Consider the following 23,770-nt stretch of genomic DNA (forward strand, 5'->3'; position numbering starts at 1 on the left):
TCAGAGAAAAACATGAAAAGATAATGTTTTCTAAACTGAGATTCCCCAGGCAGATGAAGGGCTGGTGAGCTCCCTGACGATGGCTGTGCTTCCTCTCTGTGGGACCCACAGCCACTCTCTGATGAGTGTCTGTAAAGCAAGGGGATTAGCTTTAATCCAGGTTTTCCTGCCTGGTTGTCTGCTTGCTTGTGGCTCACCCGATTCTTAATAATGGTTTTGGAAACCAAAGGCATGCGTATTCTCTTTTAATTATGAGCCTGTGGGTGATGGAATGGAGCATGAATGAATGGGAGTCATATTCCCGGTGAGGGCTGTGGGGGTGCTAGCTGCCCGGGGAGGTGGTGGATGAGGGCAGTTTCACTCCATCTCCCATGTTCTGTGCATGGAGCTGAAAGGCTGGGGTTCTAGTCCACATTCTGCAGCTAAGGAACCAGGGGACCTTGTGCCGATCGCCGTGGCCCTGGCCCTGGGTTGCCTCATCTATAAAACTCTTTAGTTGGATTCGGCGATCCTGAGGCCCTTCGTAGTTCTAATGTTCAGGATTCCTTTCTGTTTCTTCTCCCCTTCTTTACTTGATGTTGATAATAATAAGTAATAGTAATTAAGTCTGGAGTAATACAAGTGACTTACCTGACCTGAGATGTGGTTCACTGTAAGCACTCAACATCGAGGACGTAGTATTTTTTTTTTTTTAACAGGGTACCTACTACTTGCCAGATACATGGAATCCTCATGATGATCTTATGATCTAGATTTTCTTAAACATGTTTTCAGATGGGGACACTGAGGCTCACAAAAGAGTCTGTCTACGTTATGGAGCTTCTCATCCAGCAGAGATTTCTACCTGTCTTCCTCAAGGTTGTTCCCGCTTGCCTCAGCTCTTCCATACTCTCTCCTCCTATTCTCCTCTTGTGTCTCCTCCTCTCCTCTGCTTTTCTTCCCTCTCCTACTCTTCCTCTTTACATTTTCAGCCATCAAAGCAGGACCTTGATGGGGAGGGTCGATCTTAGCAGAGAAATGTAAAGTGTGGCCAGGTTGTGGGTGTGGGAAACAGATGCTCATAAATACTGCCATAGATCCTTCCTGGCTACTTATGGCTAATTTCTTCCTCCTCCTTTTCTTTTTTTTTTTTTTTTTAAGTAAGCTCCATGCTCAGTGTGAAGCCCATCACGGTGCTTGAACTCACGACCCTGAGATCAAGACTTGAGCTTAAAAAAAAAAAAAATTAAAAAAATAAAAAAGACCTGAGCTTAGATCAAGAGTCGGACACTTCACTGACTGAGCCACCCACCTGCCCCTCCTCTTTCCTTTTCTTTCTTCCTATCTGCATACAATCATTTGCTGAGCTTTTGCACTAGTGTCACCATGTAATAGAATGTTGTTGTGAGATATGATTTTGAAGGAATTAGATAGAGCCCCCCGTACAGGAGATTTCTGAGCAGGAACTCAACAGCCATCTTCATAAATGATTTAACCGTGACTTCCCAGGACTCCCCAAGCTGAAGTTCATAATTTTACTTTTCCCCACTTCCTACATCAAAAGGTTTACTCTAATTAGGACCAGAGAGGAAGCAGGAGGAGGATATGAAAAAGATACTCTCCAGGCCCATTTCTTCTGCAGATTGAAGAGTCCGTTTAATCCTTTTGGCCCTGCTTCCTGAATTCTTGGTGACCATGGGAGTCTGGAAGATTAAAACCTTCTAACCATTTTATTGCAGTGTTCTTCATAATTTGAATAATTAGAAACTATCTAAATATTCCACACTGAGTGATTCATTAAACAAATCAGAGTGCATCTAGCTAGTGAAATATTATACGGTCATTATAAATCACATTGTGAAAGATCATTAATAGCATGAGAAAGGGCTTGGGGTATAATACAGGAGACACTGCACATCCAGCGTGACCACAATTTTGGTATACACATAGAATAAAGATTAGGAAGGAAGTATACAAAGAAGTTAAATGTCATGAGTGACTTAATTTTCTTTTGCATTCTTTTGTTTTATGACTTTCCTTCGATGCCATGTTTGATTGAAAATAACAATCCCAATAACGTTATTTTACAAAAATAAAATTTGTCATCTCTACTTGGAGAGAAGAGCTACACTATAAAGAGGTGAAAAAACACGTGCCTGGGACCTTCGTAGGCTTACAGAGCCTCAGCTATTAGTATCTGTTGTGCTGAACTTTCAAATAGCTTCTTTTTGCCTGGGGACAGGAGGGCAGCTGGCATTTTGCTGGTCTGGAGGGTTAGGGAGGATGTAGGGAGAAGAATTTACCCAAGTCCTCATTTGTTTTGTCCAAGGAGAAGGCATTTGTAGCAAGTGTCATCTGCTCTGCAGAGACTGTCCAGACAGAATTTTCTTTCCTTGCTGCGTTTCCATGGAAATGCTGCAATTGCTGGGCTTTCAAAATATTCGTTTTTAGGTATTTTTGTGGTAATAATATGAGAGTCAAGTTAACTAAAGAATGTGGCCAAGGGGCCGCTGGGTGGCTCAGCGGCTGAGCACCTGCCTTTGACTCAGGTTGTGATCTCAGGGTGCTGGGATCGAGTCCCATATCGGGCTCCCTGCAGGGACCCTGCTTCTCCCTCTGCCTGTGTCTCTGCCTCTCTCTCTCTCTGTATGTCTCTCATGAATAGATATACAAAATCTTAAAAAAAAAAAAAAAAAGAGTATGGCCAAGATAATCAACCTTAACTCTTTATTACACAGCTTCACTAGATGCCCATTTCTATTTGTTTCTAAACCTGTGAAATCATTCTTCCATGCTATTTTCTGTTCAGTCGTGCACCACACATGCACACACACACACGCACACACACACCCCACAAACACCTCAGACACTCACATTTACACATATTCCTGTGTAAATTCCTGTGTAAATACAGTGGGTGCTACCCACCCACTGTAGAACCCAAACTAAAAAAAAAAAAAAAGTCAGTCTCCTAAAGGGATGATGCTTTCAAGAGCAAGACTGCTTTATCCTCTATTTCAATTGCCAAACTGTCATGGTGTTTATTTAAGAAATAAAAGCTGGTAGTCGATGCCAAAGAAAAACGATCTCTTCAAAATGAGGGAAGGGCAGTTCACCCTGTGGAACCAGTGTCTGTTAGACGTCTTAGGGCAGTCAGTTGTAGCCGATCAGGAGGTGAAGGCTATAGGGTAAAATACCTCTTTCCATAACCACTCATCCATAAGCCTTATTATTTCTGCAAACCTCCTAGTGTCTCCCTTTCTGCCTTTTTTCTGTTGCCTCTTTCTCAGGCTGCTTCACTCTGCAGGCAGGATGGGCTCCGTGGGCTGGCCCCTCCTGAGCTCACTGGTTCACTATTAGGACTAATTTTGTGGAGTGCATTCAAAGGCCCCTTTGACTCTACTCCTGCTAAGGTTCTAGAACTTCTCGAATTAGGTCCATTGTTTGGATGTAAGCATTTGGGGCCACAACCACGTGTGTTCTCTGCGAGGAAGAACACGTAAAACCAGCAAAGTGTGTGTATCGACACGGACCAAGTAACCACGGCCAACCAAAGAGCAGACCCCTGAAGGAATGGGTCAGAGGACAGGTGTGTTTGACCAAGAGGAGCATCTAGAAGCGAGTGAGACATGAGAGTCATTCTGGGAGTAGTGGATTGATGGGAAAGATGCAGTGCTAACGTGTTAGGATAAAAAGGGATTACCCTATGGGAGAGAAACCAAAATAGAGAATAGTAGGGGGAAAAACAACAACACGTGGCTCCTGCTACCAATGACCTCAAATACTCCATGATTTTACTTGGTTTGGGCAGTCATTGCCTGTGGTAGCTTGAGGTGAGAGACCATTCTGACTGGGTCTCACTGGCTGCCTGATAATTAATAAGTTAGTAATAGAAATGGCTTTCCGGTGTGGATTCTTTTCAAAGCAATCCAGACATGCTCTTCAATGATAAATCAGATGGACACATACACAGAAGGAAACCCATAGGACATTCAGATAGGAAAATTGCAACCTAAGAATGTAATATTGATCCTTACTCATAGTGTAGGGTTATATATGTCCATTTTATATATGCCTTTATATATGCTTATTCAAAAAATTACATTAGGAGCATGCAATTAAAATGTGCTGCCATTAGGAGGTAACTATGTGCACGTGGCCTCATGGGGTTGCACGTGGCTCATGACTCAAGATTTCTAAGTTGTAAATAGTGTCTTAACTTGATATCACAATTATCCTCAAACTGATGTTAAACTTTCTGGACTTTGGATGTCTCAGTGCCTGAGCTGTACCTGTGTTTCAGTTTAGAGAGCCATTTCTTCTTGACATCAGCCTTTGGAGAGAGACCATAGCAAGTTAGAGCTGAAAGGGATTTTAGAGACAAGCGGGAGAGCCCAGACATACATGTGCATACACACGCACACACTCACCAGTTTAACTAGGAAGTGGTTGAAGTAAAGTAGTTGCGTAGGCAGAGAGGGGAAGAATCAATAATTATTGCCGGGAAGTATCAGTTCCATTCAAGAGCTCTTTTCCTTCTTGTTTGTTTTTGTAACAGAAGGAAAAATAGAGAAAGACGTCACTAACCCTTTGTCTTTGGTGCTGAAGTCTCCTTCTCCATCTCCAAGCCAAATTCTCTTTAATCACTAGCAATTTTATTTGACATTTTATCCTCTTTTAGGTAGACCAGCGCTTCCTTTCAGGCTGCTTACCCCTGGGCTGAGCCGCATCAAGTATTGTCCTTCGTCATTTATCTCTTAGCTGGTTTTCTGTAGCAGAAAGTAGGTTTTGACTCTGCCTCAGACAAGAGTTTGTTTATAATATAGTAGAATATGTGAGCAGAAATGTGAGAAAGCAGTTTCAATTCACTAGTGAACCACATCTCAGGTCAAAATCATGGTAACATTTCTAGGAATCAACATCTAGTGGCCTGGAGTGTGCAGAGCACATTTTTCTAATAATATTGATTTCAGAGGTCAGAGTATATCCTCAGATGTCCCCCTAGTCTTAACCTAGTCCCTTTGTAACACTGACCTCTCATTTTTATCTGGCAATTTGTCCCCAATTTCTTTGCCCCGCTGTTTAGCCACATGACCATCAGGAGGAGGGAGTGCCATGAGTCATGGTGGACTTCCTCAGAAAGAGAACTTGAACACAGAAGTGTTCAAGTTTTATTAAAAATAAGGGGGTGGGGATGCCTGAGTGGCTCAGTCAGTTAGGTGTCCGATTTTGATCTCAGTTCAGGTCTTGGTCTCAGGGTCATGAGTTCAAGCCCCATGTTGGGCTCCACAGGGAGCTGAGCGTGAAGCAAAAAAAAAAAAAAAAGAGAGAGAGAGAGAAAGAAAAGACCTCTAAGCTATGAAGCCATTACAATAGCTTAAGGATGATACTGAGAACAAAATTATCTTGAGTCAAAGAAAATTCTCAAGATCCCTCTACCCTGATCAGTCTTCTGTCTCAATGCCTGTCCTCCCGCAAGACATCAAGTTTCTAGAATCTGAAAGAAAGAAAGAAAGAAAGAAAGAAAGAAAGAAAGAAAGAAAGAAAGAAAGAAAGAAGGAAGGAAGGAAGGAAGGAAGGAAGGACACTTGGGTGGCTCAGTGGTTGAGCATCTACCTTTTGCTCAGGTCATGATCCTGGGGTCCCAGGATCGAGTCCCACATTGGGCTCCCGGCAGGGATCCTGCTTCTCCCTCTACCTGTGTCCCTGCCTCTCTCACTCTCTGTGTCTCTCATGAATAAATAAAAAAAATCTTAAAAAAAGAAAAAGGACATCAAGTTTCTTTTCCTTCTCTGACACGACTTGCTTGGTGTCCACAGTTTTTATCTCTCTTTTCATATCTTTTCCTTTCCTTCCTTTTTTCTTTCTTTCCTTTAGAAATATCTAGACATGCCTGTCTCTAGGCTTTCCTTAGATATCCTGGCACAAAGCAGCAAAAGCAGCAAAGAGAGGCCCAGCTCAACCTAGCATCCTGAAGGACCAAATCCAGTATTGATCTTTTACCAATTCCAAAATGAAGAAGTACTTCAAACTTTCCCGTTGCCTTCTAGTGGGAACTGGAGGTGACTTGCAGCAAAAGTATCTTTTAAATATAATCTATAACACTTCCTATATTCAGGCACTGTTTCTAAATGATACATATAAGTACGGATGTCTTTATAGATCTAATGCACTCATTTGTGTATATCTACACACAGACATGCACACATGTCTATATATCAACTTATTAATAATATTTACAACTCTGTGGGGGTGAACACTATTATCCCCACTTTGCTGATAAGGAAAATCGAGGTTTGGAGGGGGTAGGTTATCTGCCCAAGGTTGTCTAGCTGATACATGGTAGAACTTGGGGCTTTACACTCTCTATTTTTTTTTTTTTAGAGAGATATTTTATTTATTCATGAGAGACACAGAGACAGAGGCAGAGACACAGGCAGAGGGAGAAGCAGGCTCCCTGTAGGGAGCCTAGTTCAGGACTCGATCCCAGGACCCTGGGATCACGCCCTGGGCTGAAGGTAGATGCTCAACCACTGAGCCACCCAGGCGTCCCTAGGGCTTTACACCATCAACTGCTATGCTATATTGCCTTTCTTTACAATATTTTTTCGGAGAACCCATTATCTTTTACCGAAAGACTTCACCTGTAGAAAATGGTTTTGCTCTCTAGGCAAAATGGCAGCCAGAAAGTGTGAAATAACATGAAGCACCAGTGACCAATATATCCTGAACTTCCTGATTTCAAACTGATTTAAAATAAATATATTCATGCATGTAGGAATATATTTCCCAGCTTCTGTGGTCTGGAAAACTTGTGTTTTTACAACCAAAGAAAGGTTTTTTGTAAAGGAAATAAACTGAATTACAACCAGATTATAAGCTGCCAAATGACAGGGACACTGAATAAAAATATTCTGTGTTCCTTATAGCAATCCCCACAATGCCATTGGCCTATTAATAATGCTGCATGTTTACTTAATGCATTAATAGTAAGTAATTTAATTTCCATAATCTTTGATGAGCAGAGCAGATCCTATATTCATTTTGTAGATTAGAAAACTGAGGCTCAGAGTTTCTCACCTGTCCAAGAAGGACATTGTTCATACCTCGTTCCATGCTGGCCCTAGGGCTTGTTAATCTCGTTAACTCAACCTCTCCTGCCACATCTGGAGCCTCTGCTACCCAAAGAACAAAGAATAACTTGTCTGAAATTTGAAGGCTATTTTTGTCTCTCTTTATTGTTCTTTTCTTATCCCTAATTACAAAGGCCACACCCTGATTTATTTGCCATACTGAGAACAAACTAGATGAAATACTATGCTTCAGGTGGTTATCGTCCATGCTTTTAACATGGAAGACTTACAGAAATGTTAGAACCGGAGGGCAATTAACCATTTTATTTAATGCTTTCTTTCCTCAACCTATTTTACGCAGGAAGTCATGGAGAGCCAAGGGTGGAGTGATTTACTCAAAGACACCATGAGTTCTGAAAAAGAATAAGGGCTAAAATCCACATCTGATTCCATCACTTTTCTGTGCATACTGAGCTGTTGGTTGGTTGGTTGGTTTTTCCTGGTAGACCCCTGAGCTCATCTCTCTGGCCAGCCAGGTGAAGATTCCTTATTTCTAAGCAAGCATCAAACTCATCATTTCCCTCCATCATTTTATGAGCAGGAGTGTTACAAGCAGAGCCCTGTGGCAGGCCACCGGAGATCTAGTTTCAGTATGAAGAAGAGCTTTCATTACATGAGTTTTCGGTAATTCAGTCTAGCTCCTCCTCATTTTCGGTGCTTATTCTGTTCAAAACATTATACTTACCTCTTTTAAAGTTGCCTGACCAGTAATATCACCCTGACTGCATTTCCGTGTCTTGAGTACCATGGGGAAATGGCTCACGCTTATATTGAAATTAAGATAAGCTACACTTTTAGCATCCAACCTTCTAACCCACCTAGCACCCTGAAAAGAACAACATAATTCAGCATAGCATACCTATTTTTAAAATTAATCTTCCTTCGGTCCGTATTGAACATCACGTTCTTTTTCGCATGTTTCCACAATCATGGTAACATTTCTAGGAATCAACATCTAGTGGCCTGGAGTGTGCAGAGCCCTCGTTTCTGAAAGATGAAATAATCTATGTCCCTCATCAGTCCTGTGTTCCCTCTAGTCCCTCACAGATGGGAGACCTCTCTCCCTGCTCTATGATTGCAAGTTTCCCCGAACCACGGGGAAGTTAAGCCAGGGGTAGTTCCCACCCTTTGGGAGTGGAGACATTAATGGAGTCAATGTAGCAGAGATGAGTCATGAGTATAAATATAGGTGTGCTGATGAGAAGGACTGACTGGCTGAGGGTAGATTGGATGACCCCTGTCTGACTTTCTTGCCCTTGTCCCAGCCCTGACCTCTCCTGTCTGCCCTGAGTGGGGTCTCTGCTCTCTCCCCGACAGTTGTGGACATGGATGGAAGACCTTCAGAAGGAGATGCTGGAGGACGTTTGTGCGGACTCAGTGGATGCGGTCCAGGAACTGATCAAGCAGTTCCAGCAGCAGCAGACCGCCACTCTGGATGCCACGCTCAATGTCATCAAGGAAGGCGAAGACCTTATCCAGCAGCTCAGGTCAGCGCCTCCCTCCCTGGGGGAGCCCAGCGAGGCCAGGTCAGCATGGGCAGTGCTTTCCAGTGAGAAATGCCCTCGACTAGATGTGAGATAAGTCATGTCCCAGTCTTGGCTCAGCCACAGCCGGCTTTGTGGTCTTGTGTGAGCTTCAGTTTCTCCATCTGTCAGATACAGAAATGCCTGTGTCATACCCAACTTGAGTTTAGAATGAAACAGTACATGGAAGAGCTCTGATGTTTCAAAGAACTAGTTATTATTTGTGATGTTATTCAGCAATCAGTAAGTACCAGAAACATAGAAATTAGCAACATTCAACACAAAATAAATAACACCTTAATCAGAATTATGGCATATTGGGTTACGTGGAGAAATAACCATCATGGGGCATAGTGTTATTTGGCTTCTGATCTCAGGCTGAACCCTAGACGCTGGTGCCCCAGTTGGCAAAAATGGTTGGCTCTGGCCCCGTGGGGATATAGAGAATGGGTTTCGTTGTCCTACTCTGCCCTCCTTCACCCACATGTGACCTTTCCACCATCCCTTGCTGCCCAGAAAATACAACTCCTTCTGTATCAACCTAAACAGACACCACTACGAAGGAAAATCCTGTCGAAAACCTTATATTCATTTAGAATCCTCCACACCGTTGCCCCTCCTTTCTGCTGGCATCAATATCCAGTTTCCTGTCCCTGTCAAGGGCTCTGGCTCCTCAGACAAAATGTCACGAGGCCTTGAGCAAGCCCACAGCACCACCCCCCATGCCCAAGTGCTGCATAAATAGGACTCGGTGGCACTAATGGTGTCTGCCCGCAGGGACTTGTTCCACCTGAAATCGCCGAGTGCTGGGACAGAAATGATCTCATCAGCAAGTCCCGGGCCAGCTCTGGGGCCTGAGGGAATCACCTCAACCGGACAGGGTTGTTGTCACCCCTCCCGTACCTTTGTCCGATTAGACAAGCTAGGAGGGTTACCATAGTTACCGCAGGAAATTAACCATGTCGATTGCAGACGACACAGGAGACGTGGCGGGTCCTCCTGTCGCCTCCTAACAAGACAGCCTCTTTCCCCTCCACGTCCCCAGCTCAGCATGACCGTCTTCCTGCCTAGGGACCCTCCTGTTCTTGGCTCCCGCAGAAAGTTCCAGATAGCAGGCAGTCCGTCCGCTCTCTGGGCCTCCGATGCCTCCTCTGCGTGACTAAGGGGCAGCTCCGGGAGCCCCGTCAGCCCCAGAATTTGCAATGGTTTTGTGTTTTCCGTCCAACTGCTGTTTATAAGCTTGGTGGGTTCCATTCTGCGTGGGCTGGGTCTGCGGGGATGACACCTGCGCCCGCCACCAGCCTTGCGTGATGCCGAAGGCCTGAAGGCTACCCCGTGAGGCGGCGGCCGCGACAGCCTGATCCTGTTCTAAGGCCGAATTCCAGGGGTCTCCAAGGGAAGCCTGGCTGTGTGCCCCCCCCCCCCCGGCCCCCGGCCTGCCTCTAGCCAGGGCTCCCCTCCCCGATCTCAAGACAGGTGAGAGGAAAGGAAGCGAACGGGGCCCAGCGGGAAAGGGCGGCCGGCTCACGCACACGAGCACGCAGACCTCGGTCTCTGCGGCCCTTCTGGCGCTCATCACCAAAGCACCTCAGGTGGCTTTTGCAACATCTCTGTGACTCCTAGTGAGTGTGATACTGACAAAACGGTCAGAAGTCATTCTCTTCCTCCGGGAAGCTGCGAGATGGAAAACAGACGGAGAGGAACGGTCCGAAAGAACGAGCATATCCTCCGACCGCGGAGTCCTCAGCAAAGGCATAAGCAGATGATCAAGTACAGGCCTCATAGTCTGTTCACGACTGGGGGATCTGTGCGATGCTGGGGGTTTGTGCCCCCAAGAGGCCAGAGTAGAGGGTGGAATTGGAAGCTCTCAGAGTGACAGAAGGACGGGCCCCTGACCACTGGCCTTCTGCCCCCTTCGGAAACAGCGTGAGCTCAGATACTGCTGCTCCTGAGACACACACAGGCCAGTAGGACCGGTGGTCAGAAAGCCTGCTGCTGATTGTGCCCCTGTCTTCTGACTTCTTACATTGCATAAGACACCAAATGCCACAAGATCATGAATGTGCCCGTTTATATCAAGCTTTAGGGCCCTAGAGAATCTAAACTTCTAAACACCTGTAATTGTCCTGTTATGATGATCCCTTTGGAGGCCTCCTCACCCCTTACTTCCCTGAGTAGCTCAATAGGTTTCCTTTGGGTTCCCTTCTATGACATGTCACCTCCCCCTGCCACTCTCATGTAGACCCTCCTGCTCAGAAAGTGCACATCTCCCACCGGCTTGGCTGGGTTCATCCTTTTCTTTTAATGCCCAAATCAGAACTCATCCTCTTAGCAACCTCACGGCTGTCCCAGCTTCCTGCGCGCCTACCCTCTACTCTCCCCAGCTGGACCTGTGTCCCAGTCAGCACTCGACACTCCTTATGTCCTTTCAGGATTAACAGCCATTCATGCAGCATGTTTCTGGTCCCAGGGCATATTCACATGCACGGTCTTACTTGACAGCGAAGCACAAAGTGAGCAGCACGAGGGTTATTAAGTCCACTCTGCAGGAGGCAGTTGGGGCTCCAGGAGATGATGTCCCAAGGCCGCAAGCCCCCGTGTGTCAGCGCGGGGACTTAATCTAGGCTTGCAGCCTCTAGATCCCGTGCTTTCCTAACTACCGCTTGGAGCCTGTGTAATGACACAAGCCCATGATTTTGGCAGAGCATTATAAAGTGGGTGAATAATTCTGGTAGCCATGATCTCTTTTTATTTAACAACAATCCAGTGAGGTAAAACTAGGAAGGGTGATTTTTTTTTTCATATGCCTTTAGTTTGTCTGCTCTTACACATTGTGGTCAGTGTGTTTGCTCTCATGCATGCGCACGTGTGTGTATTCAAGCTGTGCATAGTAGGCTACATGTATGTGTGGAACCAGTCCCTTTCCCTAATATGTTCTGCTACATAGAGCCCTTTCTGTACGTTCCTTTGTCCGATCCCCTTCACGATTCTGTCTGAGGAGTGGGAGAGCAGCTAGCCTCGGAGCTACAGCGCTGTGAACCTCAAAGAAGACATGAGTATTGTTGGTTCACCTACTAAAGAGATAGCCCCAGGGTCATAGTAGGCGTTGATAAATGTCTTCAATGACCCAGGTGGTGATTCACACCCCCCTTACACACATGAGGAAGGCCCCCTGCCCCTATATCACTTTTAACATGGCAAGGCCTCTCCCTTTGCCCCCCCTTACTCTGCCACAGGGACTCGGCTGTGTCCAACAACAAGACACCCCACAGCAGCTCCATCAGCCACATCGAGTCGGTCCTGCAGCAGCTGGATGATGCCCAGGTGCAGATGGAGGAGCTGTTCCACGAGCGGAAGATCAAGCTGGACATCTTCCTGCAGCTGCGCATCTTCGAGCAGTATACCATTGAGGTAGAGGTGGGGGAGGGGACTGGGAAAGGAGCGGGAAGGGAGTCATGGAGAATTCTGGAGGCGCTGCATACTGGCCTGCTTTCTGGTCCAGGGCACTGTTTCAGGGGCTGGGAAGGGAGCCTCGGGCAGTACCGTAAGGGAAAAGTGAACAGGGAGATTGTGTATTAAGGATACATGTCTAGAATCACCGAATTCCCAATTCACATCTCGCCTTTTTCTGTGCCTCCGTCCTTCTCACCTGCTCTGCCAAGCAGAGCCTCTCTGTTTCATTTTTCTGTCTGGGAACTACTTCACCGAGAAGGTTTTTGTGGGGATTATTTGGACCCTTGGTACTTTTATTTCCTGAAAGACCATGGTGTTGGCCATTTGAGTTAGTGATTGGATCCTTTAGCTTCAGGAGTAGGTAGGTGTCAAAATTTGGAGGCCTTCTCGGCTGATGACTCTAGGTCAGGGGCCAGATGAAGCCACAGAGCAGTCAGGAAGGCAGGAGCCACGGGGAGAAAGGCCTTTTCTTCAGTTTGCTTTGTGCTCGCTAAGAAAGTAAGGCTGTGTTGACACCATCTTGGTTCATCTCATAGATTTCCCAGTTCCTTCTGGAAAGGTTGGAATCATGTTCTGGTATATTTATATCCCCTTTGTGATGCCTATTAATAATGTGTGCTCCACATAATATCCACCTTTTATTATTTCTTACTTTGAAACAGTAACTGAAGCCAGGCCGGTAGGGTTCCTGGGGTGTGAAGAGTATCCAACACCCAAAGGCACTTTGTCCTTTTCAGGGATGGGAAAGGGTTAAAGGAAAGTGGTACTATCTTCTCTTTGCTCCCTGCTGGTGTGGTATGAGGGAAAGCACTCTCCACCCATCATTTTTTTTAACATTTTTTTTTTTTTTGCATTCCAACCAGCTCCTCACAGTTGGGGCTTCTGGGTGTCTGGGAATGATCTTCCTAACAATATCTGTGGAAACTTCATGAAACTGGTTTGGAAGGAAATTGCTTTTTTTTTTTTTTTTTTTTTATGTTGAAATTCTGATATCCTAATCCCAGTCCCAGGCGGGACCAGAGAACTGTCCTGGCAAGATACTCTTTTCTTCAATTCTGTGACCAACAATGTTTATATTGAGAATCAGAAATATACAAGAAAAACAGTCCTAAAGCAATCCTTCCCATCTCTTACTGTCTTACGATCTTTCTCTTCTTAAAACCACACCTCTACCTTTGCCTCCCTGGAAGCCACTGCAGTTTCTTGCTTAAGACTATCTCTTTAAAAGGGGGGCATTCTGGACAGTTTCTAAAACAAAGGAAAGGGTAAGTCTTTAAATCTAGATCTCAATTATCCTTCCAACTTATTCTATGACTTTGGATGAATTAATGTGTCCTTTTTACTTAATTCATTTTGAATCTACACTCAAAAGGATTTCAGGTGGCCAGTAGTATTAAAACATAAGTTGTGGGGCGCCTGGCTGGCTCAGTTGGAGGTGCATGTGAATCTTGATCTCGGGGTCGTGAGTTCAAGCCCCTTGTTGGGCATAGAGAGTACTTAAAATGAATACACTTTAAGAAAATAAATGTATACTTAAAAAAATATGTTGCAAGAACAATGAAGATACTAGTGGAAAATTAGAGATTTTGATAGGCAGCAGAGTGAATATGGTGAACTTTAAAAAGCTCGGATGACAAAGGTACCAAAGAAAGGTAAGAGGGGGTAGGAGTTGTCAATCTTTGGTAACTGTGGGTGAGCCTCACCGAAATAAACAGAATTACATATGGTGCAGGCCCCAGGCACTCTCACCACCCCTCAACTCCCCTGGACCTACCAAAGGTGAATTTATCCATTGAGAAATTATGTCAGAAAGGGTGGTGATTCTGCTGTTGTAGTCTTTTATGTACTCTCCTATGATTCCAGATCCACATCGAAAACTGCGTAAGAGGAAGGAAACAATCTGAGAGTTTGGATGTTTGAGTTTTATTTCATTAGATGGCATGGTTTTGAAGTTTGGGTTGCTGGTTTCGTTGCAGAATGTGTCAGATAGCTTCACTGCGCCGTGAACTGCACCCCTGGTGTTAGCTGGAGGGGGTGAGGGCCATCACTAGGGTGTGCTTACCTACAGGGATTCTGGGAAAATCCATTTCCACTCCTGAAAAATAATCCAGAGTGTATGCCAAAATTATGCTTAAAAAAAAAAAAACTATAAATCAAATACTTTAAAGCTGGATCCTGTTTAAATGGTGTGCCAGAGGAGCTTGTTATTTCAATTATAGAATTTGAATTCTTCAGCCTTTGTATTGTATAAAAATTTACTCTCCTCCCCAGCCTCCATACTACACAACAACTAGGATAGTTGGTATGTAGTAGAGCAAAAGTGGGGACATCGTATGACGGTCTAGTAAAATGACGGAGATGCAAATAGTGATTTGGTTCAACAGCATCTGGGTTAGGCAGTGACATCCAGGTTTTAGACAGGGTCTTGTTCCCCATGTAGGGTATGGCCCAAAGCTTGGGAAATGCTGCATTTCATCTCAGATCAAAATGGAAATGCTGCCAAACCTATGGAAAAGTTCTGCTTCAACTCAGATTGTCAGAAGTTATTTTTGAGTGTGAGGAGATTATTTCAAATACCAGCTAGCGTTTCCCTGTGGGGAGATGATGAGCAAACATCTAGAGAAGAGTCCGAATGTGAAACCGAGGGCGGCTTCTGTAGTGAAGGACATGTCAGAGCTGACATTAGCCAGGGCAGGGGCTGTCACTGCAGGACCCTCAGCTATGGTGCCCTGCCCTCGAGGAAGGCATCTGATGGACATACTCGGAATTCCTGGGGATTACTGAAAACCAGAGCAGTCCTGCACCCCTGACATCTGGGAATCTGAGCATGACTCCTTAACCATGTCACCAATGGCTGAGATGAGCTAATTAATTTAAAAATTATGATAGTACAGGAGTTGCTGAGCCAATCTCCTTTTCCTCAATAAGAATGGTGTGTATGGCGCCCACGGTAGAGCCTGGGGAGAGGTCATAGGACACCCCCACCAAGAGTGAAACTTATCCCAAATGTAGTAGGCAAATGCTCAGAAGCCAGGACCACAGCTGCATTCCTGCCATGGGAGCTAGACATTCCTCCAGGGAGGCTAGACACGGCGGCCCATGGTGGAACGTGGTGTTCCGTAAAGTTTTTCCTGTAGGTTCAGCTTCCCTTTGTGAAAGACATTTTATATGAAATGTTGATGATAGCAGAGACATTTCACCAAATGTGAATAATGTTTATGTTGTGGTGGTGAAGAATATGGGTGATATTTTCATGGGTTTGAAGCTTCCATGCATTTCAGAGTTTTCTACAATTGACTAAAATGATCAGAAATTTTTTAAAAAATGTTTTTAGAAGCAAGAACAGGCCAGAAGGCTCTAAACTCTTTTGATCGTGCGCTCTCTTAATAAAATATTCTTGAACTTGCAACTCCCTATCTTTGCATATATTAGTTTCTAAATGGTACACATGTTCTACTATCATTGGCTAATACTCTCAGAACTCAGGGTGCCCTTAGGGTGAAATTTAGCTTTTTCATCAGAAGTTGTGTTTTCATATTTCAGATTGCCTCCTTGATCATTCTTAATTATTTTTTTGGCCTGGCTTCTTGACAGATCTGATTAGATTATCATTGTTTCTTTACCCCACAAGGCGGCTGTCAGAGAGTTCAAAGTTCTCTTGTGCTTTCATGCAAATCATTATCCTCAAACTGCAGTTTCTTTGCAAGAAACTTGATAAGCCATGTGTCTTTCTGTGAAGATTAGTTAAAAGTAGATAATAGATAAGCCTTTTTCACTGAGTGCATGAAAAGAGCACTAATTTGAAATATGCTGAGAACACCCGAACAAATGAGCCACATCAGCTCCTCTGTGCACTCCTGCTCTCCTGGAGGAGCCCTCTCTCACCTCACCACCAGCCAGGGGTTACAGCGAGATTCTGGTATCAGTCTGTTGGTGAAGTCTAGGGAAATTTTGCATCTTTTTTAGTCATTTAATCAAATATGTGTGCATATAACATATATGCACATACATATGCATACTTATGCAGTGAGAATTTTTGTGTTTTCCATGGATAATCTGAGGCATCCCCTGGGGTGGGCATAATCACAGTGTATGGTACTAGAAATGACACAAAGAAAGATACTCTAAATAGGAGACTTTATGAAGAATGGGCCACAGTTATGATCTTTCTTAAAATCTCTAGGATCTTTCTTAGAAGCTCCGACTCTACAACCACAATCAAAGTTTTGTTCAATGTACCTGAAAATTAATCTGTAATTAACTTGAGTAAGGAATGGAACAGCCAGCTGTAAATCTGTGGGGTTTGCATTAGGGCAAGTTGTGGCTAGGTGGAGGCTGGGGCAAAAAATAGCCTTTGAGGAGGAAAGTTCTTCCTTGAGAAGAGACAGTTGATTACAATTTACCGGTGATCTCAAACCTTTAGGCAGAGGCATCTGGTGTCTTGTATTTGAAAGACATTGCCTTTGACCGGAGAGAAATCCAACTCAGTAAACATTTAGTGAGCACCTAATATGAGTCAAAAACTATGTTGGCATTGAGGATACAAACAGTCCTTGCCCTTCAGGGACGAGCTAGGGAGAAACAGAGGAACAGAATCATCATACAATGTGATAATTCGGTGACACAGAGAGAGACTCGTGGCGGGGTGAGAACACTGAGGCAGGAGAAGTTAATCAGGCTGCCCATGGAAAGTTCCTTGATGAGCTTTTACTGGAAGACAGGTAGCCAGGATTTGGCATATTCTGGGGATGCTATCTAGTCTCTGCTGGGGTATCTCCAAAGTTTGGAAAGTGGGGGTTTGGGAGAATGGGGGCAGAAAAAGGAGCTCGGGATTTTATCAGTGTGTCGAACCAGAATCTTCTCCCCTTTTGCCCTTCTGTGGAAAAACAGAAAAATCTGCTCCCTTTTTAATTTGGCAGCCTTCAAAATATTTAAAAGTGATCATTATAGGCTTTTTTTCCCCTTTATCTGGAAAATGTTGAGATTACATAGTTATTCCTACAATCCTTTTGACTCTAAAAATTTGATGACTATTTCTCTTTGTCATCAGCCCTTCTCTGTGGCCCATGTCCCAAATTTATCCATGGCTTTCTGGATATGACATAGTCTCCAGACACCTCGTTCTCCTGCTTGCCGCCCGCTGAAGGCAAGTTAGCCAGGCCTTCCTACACACACCTGGGTGCAGTGTGTTCAAGGTGCTGGCACTCTCTCGGAGGAGCCAGGAGATAGGAGCCTTTTCAGTGACATTATCACCTGCCTTGTCTAGGCTTGTGCTCCCTTAAAACCTGCTGGTTGTTTGTTCAAAGTCCTTCCAATATACTGACTTTAAAAAAAAAAAAAAAAAAAAAAAACTTAAATAGAAGCTTTTGTGCATTTTCCCTCTCAAACTGTACTTTTTTTCTTCTTGGCCCAGTTCTGTAGCCTATTAAGGTAAATTTATTATTGCTTCAATATTGTAGCTATTTGAAATACTGGCCAGACCAGGCAGGGCCCTGTGATGCTTTACTGGAAGTTTTCCTCTGGTGACGCAGGGCCATCAGCCTGCACAGTCATCATACTGCCTGGGGATCATCTAAGGACCATGTCATCTAGTCCACTTTCATAACTTCTTCTTCTATAGATACAGCGTCAGACTCTGCAAAGCGATGCTGTGCTCCACGTTTGCAACACGCCTCAAATCCACCAACATAGAAACTGTAACAAGAAAGAAAATGAGATCTATTTGGGATTACTCTTTGTGGATTGCTCCTAGGGATCACTGTAGCATTCTCTAAATATGCCCTAGTTCCTTTGAGAAGGAAATGCAGAATGAATCCTACAAAGCAAGCCAAAGTCTACACAAAATATTAATTTGATTGTCTCTTCCAGACTTTTGCCAAATTGATTTCAGGATCATGTTGGGGGGTTGGCGGCAGTGGTTCTGCTACCATCTTCCTTCTTGAAAAACAAAACAAAACAAAAGTGGTTATTCACACAGCTTTCCCATTCTGGCAAGTCACCTGTTTTGGGTAATTATCAAAGATCTCTGATGGGAACTTTCAGAATACTCTGTAATGGGGTGTGTCTGGTGCTGTGAACCTAAACTCAAGTTATATTATCAAGGTACAAATGCTGTATGCTTCTTATTTCTGGTGAGGATGCCAGGGGTTCAGTAGAAGGAAGCTCCAGGACTAGGTATTTAGCTTACAGAGGGGGAAAAACACTGACACTCAAGTACTGATATGTACTAGAATGAGGGGACAATATATATTGCAGGAGCTCTTCAACAAAGGGGAGATCTTTTGAAAACATAATAGATTCCCACAGGTCTCAAACTCATTAAGAGGCCGAGATATGGACAGAAGAACCACTGAGGATCCAATCAAGACCCCTTCAAGATTATATCAAATATTTCTGTTTTTTTATTTTATTTTTTAATTTTTTTTAATAATAAATTTATTTTTTATTGGTGTTCAATTTGCCAACATACAGAATAACACCCAGTGCTCATCCCGTCAAGTGCCCCCCTCAGTGCCCATCACCCATTCACCCCCACCCCCCGCCCTCCTCCCCTTCACCACCCCTAGTTCGTTAGTTCGTTTCCCAGAGTTAGGAGTCTTTATGTTCTGTCTCCCTTTCTGATATTTCCTACCCATTTCTTCTCCCTTCCCTTCTATTCCCTTTCACTATTTTTTATATTCCCCAAATGAATGAGAACATATAATGTTTGTCCTTCTCCGACTGACTTACTTCACTCAGCATAATACCCTCCAGTTCCATCCACGTTGAAGCAAATGGTGGGTATTTGTCATTTCTGTCTTATCATGATGTTAATGAAGAAAAGAACATGAAATTGTTCATAAAAATTATTCAATTATACAGATTATCTACTGGAATAGAAATTAGGTAACTGAACATTAGAACTCATCAATTACAGCATGTTGAAATATGCTCTTACATTATTTTGCCAAAAATTAGAAACAGTTGAGTAGATTAATTTATTGCCAAATCCTTCTGCTTTTCTCAAAAGTTCTTGCAATATCGCCAAAGGTCTTTATATAGCTACATAAATAAATGTTTTAACTCTTAGACAAGATATTTCTAAAGCAGAAGGAATTGCTATGATACACCTTTAAAATAGCCTATACTAGAATTCACTAATCTCAACATTTTATAAATTGATTTTATAAACAAAAGGAACTCTCAGGAAAGAAAATACTAGACTAGACAAGGAGAATAAATGACTGATAATTTGATGAATTTTAGTTTCACGCTGATAACCTGTATCAGTGTACAAACCCATTATAGATAAAATAGCTCTTCCCGTTCAACAAGACTGTCTCTTTAGCTACAATATGTCTTTCCCTATCATCCAGCACTTGTAGGTCAATGGAGAATATTTAGCTTTCACTTTTCTCATCTTAATAAAAATAATGATATCATAAAACAGAAAGATGCTCATTTTGCAATTGACAGCCCATGTATTTCAGACCATCTCGCCACAGTGAAATGCCTTGGATCCTTCCTTCCCATGATTAGTTGGAATAGGATTGGACCTTAATATACACAGTGTGTATACAAATGATTTCTCTGCAGTATGCAATGCTGCTTGAAAGCATTTTACCCACAGTGGAACCTCTTTCAAAGTTGGAGTCAGTCCTCTCAAGCCCTGCCACTGCTTTATCATGTCAGTTTATGTCATACACTAAATGCTTTGTTGTCATTTCAACAGTGTTCACAGCATCACCCCTAGGAGTAGTCTCTATCTCAAGAAGCCACCTTCTGTCCTCATCCATAAGAAGCATCTCTTCATCCATTCAAGTTTTATCATGTGATTGCAGCAATCTAGTTACATCTTCAGACTCCACTTCTAATTCTAGTTCTCTTGCTGTTTTCCCAACATCTTCACTTACTTCCTCCCCTGGAGTCTTGAACCCTCAAAGTCATCCCTGAGAGTTGGAATCAGCTTTCATCCAAACTCCTAGTAATGCTGTTATTTTGACCTCTTCCCCTGAATCATGAATGTTATTAATGGCACCTAGAGCGGTGAATCCTTTCCAGAAAGTTCTTGATATATTTTGTCCAGATCCATCAGAGGAATCACTATCTGTGGCAGCTACAGCCCTACAAAATATATTTATTAAATAATAAGACTTCAAAGTTGAAATTACTTCTTGATCTATGGGCTGCAGAATGGATGTTGTGTTAGTAGACATGAAAACAACATTAATCTCAACATATGTCTCCATCAGAGCTCTTGGATGACTAGATGCGTTGTCAGTGAGCAGTGGTATATTAAAAGAAATATTTTTTTCTGAACAGTAGGTCTCGACAGGGGGCTTAGAATATTTTGTAAACCATGTTGTAAACAGATGTGCTGTCACCCAGGCTTTATTGTTCATTTATGGAGCACAGGCAGAGTGATTTAATGTAATTCTTAAGGGCCCTGGGATTTTCGGAACAGTCAGTGAGCACTGGCTTCAGCTCCAGGTCACCATCTGCATTAGCCCCTAACAAGAGAGTCAGCCTATCCTTTGAGGCTTTGAAGCCAGACATTGACTTCTCTTTAGCTGCGAAAATCCTAGATGCCATCTTCTTTCAATAGAAGGCCCTTTTATCTGTATTGAAAATCAGTTGTTTAGTGTAGCCACCTTCTTGAATTATCTGAGCTAGATCTTCTGGACAACTTGCTACAGCTTCTACGTCAGCATCTGCTGCTTCCCCTTGCACTTTCATGTTACAGAGATGTCTTCCTTCCTTAAACCTCATAAACCAACCTCATCTGGCTTCTAACTTTCCTTCTGCAACCTCCTTACCTCTCTCTCCTCAGCCTTCTTAGAATAGAAGAGTTCGGGCCTTGCTCTGGATTAGGCTTTGCCATAAGGGAATATTGTAGCTGGTTTGACCTTCTGTCCAGACCACTCAGACTTTCTCCATATCAGCAATAAGTCTGTTTTGTTTTCTTATCATTTGAATATTCACTGGAGTAGCACTTTTAATTTCCTTCAAGAACTCTTCTGTTGCATTCACAACTTGGCTGTTTGGTGCCAGAGACCTAGCTTTTGGCCTGTTTTCAACATGCCTCACAAAGCTAATCATTTCTAGCTTTAGATTTAAAGTGAGAGGTGTACAGACTCTTCCTTTTACTTGGACACTTAGAGGTCATTGTAGGGTTAGTAATTGGCCTCATTTCAATGTTGTTGTGTCTCAGGGAATAGGGAAGCCCAAGGAAAGGGGGTGAGATGGGCCAGTGGCTGGTTGGCAAAGCAGTCAGAACATGCATATTAAGTTTGCCATCTTGCATGGGTGCAGTTCATGGTGCTCTAAAACAATCACCATAGTAACATCAAAGATCACTGATCACAGATCACCACAACAAATATAACAATAATGAAAAAATTTATAATGTTATGAGAATTCCCAAAGTGTGACACAGACCTGGAATGAGCAAATGCTGTGGAGAAAATGGGTGCCAACAGCCTTGCTCAACACGGGGTTGCCACAAATTCTCAATTTGTAAAAACAAAAACAAAAACAAAACAAACAAAAAAAACATCTGGGAGGCACAATAAAGCAAAGCTCAATAAAATGAAGTATGCCTGTACAAGGCAAATGCCTTCTTCAACCCCTGACCATCATCTTCATCATGATTACCATCATCTTCAAATGATTTGGAGAAAAGGACTGTGGAGTGAGATTTCCAACTTCACAGGTGATAGTAAAGAACTAAATAGATGGGAATAGACCATGGGAAAAGGGAAGAGAAGTGACAGGTGAGTTTTGATTTGGACAAGTACAAAATAAAACATTGGGAGGAGAGGGGGGAAGACTCTCAGCAAGTGGGAGGAGCCAGTGAAGAAGTCACCATGAGAATAGAGCCCAAGGCAACTGCTAAGCCAAATCTCTCGGGTCAGTGTGTGCCAGGAGGATGCTGGATTCAGTGAATCTCATCTGGCAGGAAAGTCTGGGGCTTCATTTTGAAGTGAGCCTTCCCACTTCCCATTGCCTCTTATCCTTTCTTTCTGTTTCACTCCTTCTCTGATTTCCCTTATGGCTATGGCTCTAGAGTAGACAATTGTTAGCATAGAAATATTGCCAATGTATCTCTCAAAGAGGTCATTGTATCCTAGCACTCCAATTAATTCAGGAAAGCAAGGGAGATAGGAGCCACTGGAGCCAAGAGGGGAACTGAGTGGGCTGGAGCTGAGATGGACCTAATTGAGTGGAAGGAGAAAGCAAAATAGAGTGATTGAAAGCTGAATACCCTGTGGGCAACTTGGGTTCTCTCCTTCATTCATCTGGTGCAGGCCCTACTTTTTGCCCTGAACAAATTCTTTCAGGTTTCTTTTCCAAATGGAGTGAAATAGCCAAATTAATTCCCCAGTGCAGGATTTCCTTTTCACGGTCTCTGTATTAGCAAACAAGTCTATGTCCAATATTATGAAATAAGCCAGAGAAAAATTTCTGAGTCTGGGGGTGATGGGGGTCATGAAGCTCTTCACGTCAGAGGGTTGATTTTGAAGGGTGATGAGGATCTGACAGACTGGGAGAGGAAACATGGGTGTTTCAGGGCTATCAGATCAGGGAAGGAGGCTGGACAAAGATCAGCAGCGAGTAACCTGCTGACTGACAGCCCCCATGAGACGGGGCTGGAAAGTTAGGCTTGTTCATTAACAGCTGGTAAGCTTCAGGTTTGAAAACCAAGGTTCTTATTAAAGAAAAAAAGAAAAAAAAAGTGCCGCTGCTATGTGCCAGCCTGGTACCCCAGAAAGAAGGTAGGGAGGAGGAGGGCAATGAAAGAACATTTTTTGATGACACAGAAAATAGGAAAGAAAATAAACTCCAGTAAATATTAGAAATAAACAGATCAGACTATTTCAAGGATCTGGGCATCACTGCTGGGGGTAATAGGAAGAGCAAGGCAAAAAGAGAGAAAAGAGAGTAGACATCAGGAAGACAGCCTGGCTGAGTCAGCTGATCTGTTGAGAAGCCCCTCAAAAGTCTCATTCTTTGGGCTTCATAACAGACATGGGTCCTTTGCCTAATGATGTCAAGGTAGTAAGGGGAGAAGAGGGTAGGAAAGGGGAGAGGAAAGAATATAGAAACACCAGATTCAGAATGCTGGATGTAATTCATGTTGATAGATTCAGATTCCCAAGGTACCAAATCCCTGAGGCTCACTCTCCCAACTGAAGCACCTAAACTTCGCTCTGCCCCTCCTCACCAGGACTCTCAATACTATCCATCCCACAGACTCCTGCTTTCGGACCCCTGCAGGATTTTCCTGCAGCAATTAGACCTTGCATAGACTCAGTTTCATGGAAACCAAACAAAAACTAAAATTGAAAGAAAAGACAGGCTCTTCCTTTCATGCCTGTTGTTGTCTTAGTTTTATTCTGATTTTTCTTAGTTTACAGGCTAGGACGTAGGCCAAAAAAATATATTTTTTGTTGTCAGTACATTATCTGATAAAGGATTTATCCAGCATATATTAAGAACTCTTACAAATCTAAGAGCAAGCGATAATTAACCTCATTTTAGAAAACTGGAAAATACACTTTACAAAAGTAGACACAAATGGCCAATAAGCATGTGAAAATGTGCTAACCATGATTAGTAGCGTAAAACCATAGTGAGATATCCGTCGTGCCCACGAGAATGACTAAAGAGACTGGTAATACCAAATGATGGTGAGGATATAGA

The 23,770-nt window shown here is 43.4% G+C and overlaps 1 protein-coding gene across 20 annotated transcripts in view; it reads left to right on the forward strand.

The window, feature by feature from the left end:
* Positions 1-23,770, forward strand: part of KALRN (kalirin RhoGEF kinase) — a 659,950-nt gene that overhangs the window by 339,322 nt on the left and 296,858 nt on the right. For 16 of the 20 annotated variants that reach the window (XM_035710078.2, XM_025474776.3, XM_049105377.1 and 13 more), the window contains 2 exons: positions 8,430-8,638; positions 11,872-12,046. In XM_035710078.2, the coding sequence (XP_035565971.2) occupies positions 8,430-8,638; positions 11,872-12,046 (384 nt within the window). The remainder of the gene's footprint in view (positions 1-8,429; positions 8,639-11,871; positions 12,047-23,770) is intronic. The other 4 variants (XM_049105380.1, XM_049105379.1, XM_049105388.1 and 1 more) reach the window with 1 other exon arrangement.

Source organism: Canis lupus, chromosome 33 (assembly GCF_003254725.2).
Source record: "Canis lupus dingo isolate Sandy chromosome 33, ASM325472v2, whole genome shotgun sequence".
NCBI classification, from domain to species: Eukaryota; Metazoa; Chordata; class Mammalia; order Carnivora; family Canidae; genus Canis; species Canis lupus.